The sequence below is a fragment of the Momordica charantia genome (assembly GCF_013281855.1).
Source record: "Momordica charantia cultivar OHB3-1 chromosome 8 unlocalized genomic scaffold, Mcharantia_2.0 BLBB01000008.1, whole genome shotgun sequence".
NCBI classification, from domain to species: domain Eukaryota; kingdom Viridiplantae; phylum Streptophyta; class Magnoliopsida; order Cucurbitales; family Cucurbitaceae; genus Momordica; species Momordica charantia.
Genome location: NW_028275166.1, coordinates 660533 through 666532, shown reverse-complemented (window position 1 = coordinate 666532; position 6000 = coordinate 660533). Strand labels below are relative to the sequence as shown.

Genomic DNA, 6000 nt, shown 5'->3' with positions numbered 1-6000 from the left:
TAAAAAAGTTATTCACAATTTTACAAGATATGGTGAGTCCCTGCTTATTTTTCAATGCTTCGCTCATCTTTGGTCAATTTTTCTCCTTCATCTTTGAGTATTTCCCGAACACGCCACCAGCTATAAGTTCATAGCCCCTTTCACTCGGAGGAAAATATGTCTCGAAACTCCTTTCGTTATGTCCTCGTTATGTCCATTGACATTAAGTTCCGAAAAGTATTCATTGAACAACTCAATGTTGAAAACGGACATCATATTATAGATTTTGCACTAAACTCGACTGCCATGAACAAAGAAAGCGAATTATAATCAAATGTTCAAACTATATGGTAGATTTCTAACATTAACATCCAACCACTAGTAATTAGGAACAAACCGAAGTTAATGGATTCGGTGTTTGATTCATCTTCTACCTGAAAACGTTAGGTTGGTGCAAAATAAGAATCTGAGAGATGTATTCCACGATATCACCTAAGAAAGTAATGGAATGTTAATAATTCATGGATAATGACGCCTTCATCAAGGTCTAGAAAGTTACTCTAACTTCAAGAATTACCAGCTTGATAAGGGAATACGGTTGAACCAGTCAGATATTTAAAACCCTTCACTGATCTTGAGATTTCTGTCGCTTTGTGTACTGAAGGATGGGATCCTTAACCTTAAAGAAGAACAAGAAGATTTTAAATTTTCGTCCAAGTACCATACCGGAAATTCATTGTGAATTATATATAAATTAAAAAGTACCGTGCTTGTCTTCCTGGATCGTTTATCTTGAGTAGACTTTTCGACGTCCATCTCGTCAAGGTGGCTTGCAGTTCCATTCACTCTGTTATTATCATTTCCTGGCACGAAACTCTCTCTCGAGGCAACTGGCTGCACGTTTAGTCACAGTTTGTATGTATTAAGATGAAGGGTTAAATCTAAACAAATTTTTTTAAAAATAATAAAAATAGAAGTAAAAAGTATATTAACGAAATATGAAAAAACAAGAATAATTTTTAAAAATAGAAATTAATTGGGAAATTTTTACTCTGTAGTTATTTACTTTGATGTGAATGAAAGCAACGTAAAGACTTACTGCAGGCGTGCTTGTGGGAGTGTTTCCAAGCTCCTTTAATTTTGAAGCATTTTGGTTTGTGTCTGATGTCACTCTCATGCGCGTTAAATCTGATCCAATGGAACGGAGGATACCACAAGTGGATAAGTCCTTGTGGTTGCTATCTGAGGAACCAAAGTCATACTTTGTTACCGTAAGCATTGATTGTACCATTTGTGGTGGAATGGGATTTTTAAGTATTTACGAATTTGTCGTCACTAACCCATCTTGTTGGACTTTTCATGTGGTTCATAAGTATCGATTTCCTGGAACGAAAAATTAGAGACATGAAAGTAGAAAACAAGAAAAGCATACGGAAAGCTGGGGCATGTGGCTATAAAGGTCTTGAATTGTTACCATAGCTTCGTAGTTCAATACTTTCTCTACTTCTTTCAACTTCTTTTCAGCCAAATCTGAGTGGATCACACGTTTACCTGATTGTGTACAATAGAAACATTGATTTGCTTGTTGGTTAATGCAAATATTGGGATCCTCTAAAATAAGGCCAACACTCAGAACTTTTGGGATGGTGCATACCCAGTCTTCGGCTCCCTTTGGATTCAACAAAACCATCTCGAATCATCTTATCAATCATTTTACGCACTGTGGTCGGATTGGCCTCTCCTTCAAGCTTGTTTTGAAGCTTTGCAACCGTGACATAACTCATTTGAAGAGTATGATATAAAGCCTGAAATAAAAAGTCAAGAGTCAAAATTAACTGTATATCGGGCACATCTCCTACTCAAATTCCATTAGTTCAACTCATCAATATGAAAAACAGAGTAAAACAGTTGCAAGGGTCGAATATTTGTGACAAATTACAAGAGTAATGTCCTCGTGATTTGCATCGGGTGACATAGAAGTCGTAGTAGCAGTACTGAGATAGATTCATCCAGAGGATGGTCGAATAAAATAAGTTTAGCTACCTTCATATACACGAGATCGTGGACAGTGGCAGCTTTCATACCAATTTTGTCTATTTGACCATCGATTTCTTCCTTCACCAAGTCGAATTCATAGTCAAACGCCTGGTACCATTATTCACAACAGAATATGGACATTTCACATTCAATCATGTGTTCAAGTTTATGATAAAACGCACTGATAAACAAAAACAAAGTTGGATAACAACCTTCTGCCTGTTGATGTTGTAAGAATCTCTTCCGGTCTTGGATAGAACACCTTCGTTAACAAGCTTGTCCATAATTTCTGAAATGCAATCAAAATATTTATATGTTTGTAATCAAATCTACAGTAATCAAACATGATCCGGCACATTAAAAGCTTTCTCCATTAATAAACTTAGCTTTCTCCATTAATAAATTTTCGAAGGGACGTATTCCTATACCTTCGGTTAAAACCTGCAGCACAAAGAAAAGAGAACAATATCATTTTAAAGTAAACGAACAGCTACTGGCAAATAGTTTGAGAAACAAGGTCCTTGCCACCGAGATGTCAGGAAAATTTGAAAGAACATCAGTAATTTCTAATTTGTCGTATTGGTAACTATTGATCCAGTCCTTCACCCTGGCTAACTGTTGTTCATCTTCCTCTGGATCCTGTGTATCATCTGCACACGATATAATTTTTAACTAAATATTCTTCCGGAGAGAGGCCAATTAGCTGAGAAGCACCAAATTGCTGTAAAGGGTTATTGCCGAAAGAAGAGTCGTTAAATGCGAAAATGTGAAGGTTTACAGGAAATGTATTGAGACACTTCGTGGATTTGCTTAATTTCGTATCACATATAACAATACCATTCCCTCTTCTTGTTTCCAGCTGTCAGCTGATGACATATCACTTAAAATGCATAGACGTTTACAACAAAAGAAGCGGGCACGCATTCATTTTATTTTACCTTCATCAATCTTGCTAGTATTATCTTGTTTTTGCAGTTTTTCTGTCAAGAAAATGTTAGTTACTTACAGTAACAACTGGAATGAATATAATAAATAGTATACAGGAGGACGGTTCAACCCACAACCTCTTGGAGCAACAATATAATCGCCTTCTGGAGAAGGGTCAACCTGGTTACGGAACAGAAACATTGTCATGTGCTGAAGAGCACCTTGAAATTAAGTTTGAATTTAGCTCTGAATAAGCCATTTAGGTCGGACAAAGTTCTTAGGATCATTTCACCTCACTGTCAGTTTCAGAAAACCCGTGCCTTTGTTCCGAGTCAGCTCCTAAGCTAATTTCATTCTCTTCATTATCATCATTTTCATCCTCACACGGATCAAGCACGCTCTTTACCTGTACAATTTGCCAATTAATAAAAAAAAAGTTAACTCAAATATTGATCATACACATAATTATTGTTCCCTTTCCATGAATTTCAATCGCTTACTTTGAGAGCTAATACAAAATGCTTGCTGTTGACGTTCCCAACCTCCATCTTTAATGGATTTTTACTCCAGGGGTGATGTGCCTCTTCCTCTTTGCAGCTCCTAAAGAATGGAGGTTCATAATCGACTGGCTGCAATTAGATAATCGTAATTACTAATCTCTCCGAACGAGGATTTTTTTGAAGGAGAAAAATTCCTTTTCAACTGTAGGAATGTGAACGCGTGAGCCTTGTATGTATGTAGCACCACAAATTAACAGTTGGTTGGCCAGTGTAACGTAGTTGTAAACTATAAACAAGAAAAATGCATCACAATATCATGTATATTAGGTTTATTAATATTAGTTAGTTCTACATGTAGTTAGTTGTTGTAACAAGTTTGCTTACACGATTGCATATATATATGGCATTATGTTTATTGAATAAAGATAAGCACCTATATATATAGCCTTCTGTTTATTGAATAGAGATGAGCAAGAGTTAAATTTACTCTCAACTCTAATAATGTAAAGTACAAAAATGAGTCAATGATTGAAACAAACATTAAATAATTTTGGAGAAGAGCTTGTCAAGAAACATACCGTAATATCATCGTAGTAGAGGAGTTTCATCAATATGGTGCGCTGAGACAAAATAAATCAATCATGTTGATACCAAACATGGTATCTTGTAATACTTAATGGAAATTCTCATTTTAAAAACTTCAACGCTCTCATTCAAATTATTAATTCGTTTCGGCATTTACCTCCTCGGGCATCTTATCCAATGTTCTCATCAGTTGAACCAGTGTCCGAACCATCTTACAAGCAGAACTCCTACAGTTTTAACTTATTGTCACATATCCCCCCGCTAGTATTAGGAAAAAAAAATATATAAAAGACAAACATTGCGCAATCTGGTCTCCGATTAGCCATACCTCATCTGGTTGGGAGTTATTTCGGCTGTGGAGTTACACTTGAACGTTCCTCCCTGTTTCTTGTTTCCAGTGCGAGTGACGTTCATCGAGACCTCCTGACTGTCAGAACTGGAGTAGCTGAAAGAAACTGCAGGCAAGAACTTAGTAAGTATCAATCTTAAGAATTATCGGAAATCTGTAACATTACCTCGCTGGAACCACTGAAAATTTTCTATATCTAAGAAATAAACATTTCATTTTGCCAACCAAAATACCGCAGAGATGTAAGATTATAAAATTTCAGAGAGCTTACAAGCATATTCCTCAATCATCGGCCCTTCCACTGCCTCACACACGCAGAATAGAAGCGTTTTAAGGTACTTCCGCTGCAACGCATCATATACACCTGAAGAAACACAAAAATAACAGTGAACAATAGGTTAGAAGTTGAGAAGCATAAAATATCATAAATAAGGCTTAACTCGAAATACCTTTTTCCATCCAGTCAATCAATCTTCGAGACTCTGCATCCATGGGCATAAGCTTCTTGATCTTCATCTCTGTTAACCAGGCGAACTTATTATCGGATAATAATTGGTGGCATGATAACTGATAAAAACTGAAGAAACCTATCAGTAAAATCGGCTTACCTAAAGCAGGAACGGATTTATCGTTGAAATACTTTTCGGGAAAAAGACCTCTGATATAACTGATATTGAATATAGCGATGCGCAGTAGATTTCTCGTCTGAAGCCAATGAACACAAACAAGTTAACGGATCCAATTTTATACAATCATCGGTCATAAAATATTTTCTTCACATAGTAAGAGTGTTTGGCAAGGAAAAACAGAGCATCGATTTGGAAGTTAAGAAGTTGAATACTACGGAAGAAATTTACGCCGAAAGTAAAATGTTGAAAAGAATTTGATTAACTTGTTTTATCGTGTGATTTTCGATCCCTTCAGCACACAAAATCGAGCCTGAATTGCAGTAGTATGTAAATCATAATGATCTATAGTTACTCTAATCCCTAACAAGTGAGCAACACTCATTTTAATTTCCGATTCATGCAAGGAAACGATCTCCAATAAAGGTTCGATGATGTCACAATTTACAGATACTTGAAATCCGATGTCCATGTTCGTCTATATGGCTAACTTCTAAGATATTGCAGGAGTTGAAATTAGGGCAACTAAGAGTATCAGATCAACGAGAAGAGAACAATCTACGTTCAACAAGAAGGCAAACAAACGGATTCAAGTTCAGCTCTCTGTCACCGCAATTATCCGCGATGAAAACTTCAAATCTATCTCGAAAACACAAGAATAAATTAATAAAAAATAAAGCAAAGTTCCAAAGGATTTAACCAGGAGAAGAGAATCCTGCTCCGTGATCTCTGATTCCTTCAATTTCTGTGCAACAACCTGGAGGAAAAGATTAGTTTCAGAAAGAGCCTGTGAGCAGGAGATTCTAAAGGCAGCGAGACATCAATGATCAAGCAAGAAAATACGATCCGTAAAGGTTGTTCATATCACCATGTTTCCAGTGCTGATAACGGAAAATAGAGAAGCGGAAGAGTAGAGATGCCTTCGAGTTCGAGAGAGCTGTTTCAAAATTTTGAAATGGCAGGAGACGAATGAGAAATGTGGCGGGAGATGAAGATG

General features: G+C 36.5%; 1 protein-coding gene across 6 annotated transcripts; it reads right to left on the bottom strand.

The window, feature by feature from the left end:
- Positions 1-236: 236 nt before the first annotated feature.
- On the bottom strand, positions 237-5993 carry ASY1 (DNA-binding HORMA family protein). 6 transcript variants are annotated; one of them, XR_002600627.2, is made up of 24 exons: positions 5872-5993; positions 5704-5760; positions 4986-5082; positions 4827-4895; positions 4649-4741; positions 4357-4483; positions 4186-4255; positions 4022-4063; positions 3444-3572; positions 3236-3349; positions 3081-3123; positions 2955-2996; positions 2542-2666; positions 2445-2457; positions 2229-2305; positions 2023-2124; positions 1634-1784; positions 1454-1530; positions 1320-1362; positions 1079-1221; positions 745-873; positions 557-658; positions 414-471; positions 237-280 (listed from the first exon to the last, which is right to left on the bottom strand). XR_002600627.2 is itself a non-coding variant. In XM_022275705.2 (23 exons), the coding sequence occupies exons 1-22, from the start codon at positions 5872-5874 to the stop codon at positions 605-607; spliced, it is 1800 nt and encodes a 599-aa protein (XP_022131397.1). In that variant the 5' UTR covers positions 5875-5993; the 3' UTR covers positions 237-413; positions 557-604. The 6 variants fall into 6 exon arrangements, 3 of the variants coding, with proteins under 3 accessions (XP_022131397.1, XP_022131396.1, XP_087983695.1); XR_002600629.2 differs by lacking the exon at positions 414-471 and adding an exon at positions 377-413; XR_002600626.2 differs by having other exon boundaries at positions 377-471; positions 5872-5992.
- Positions 5994-6000: the final 7 nt, after the last annotated feature.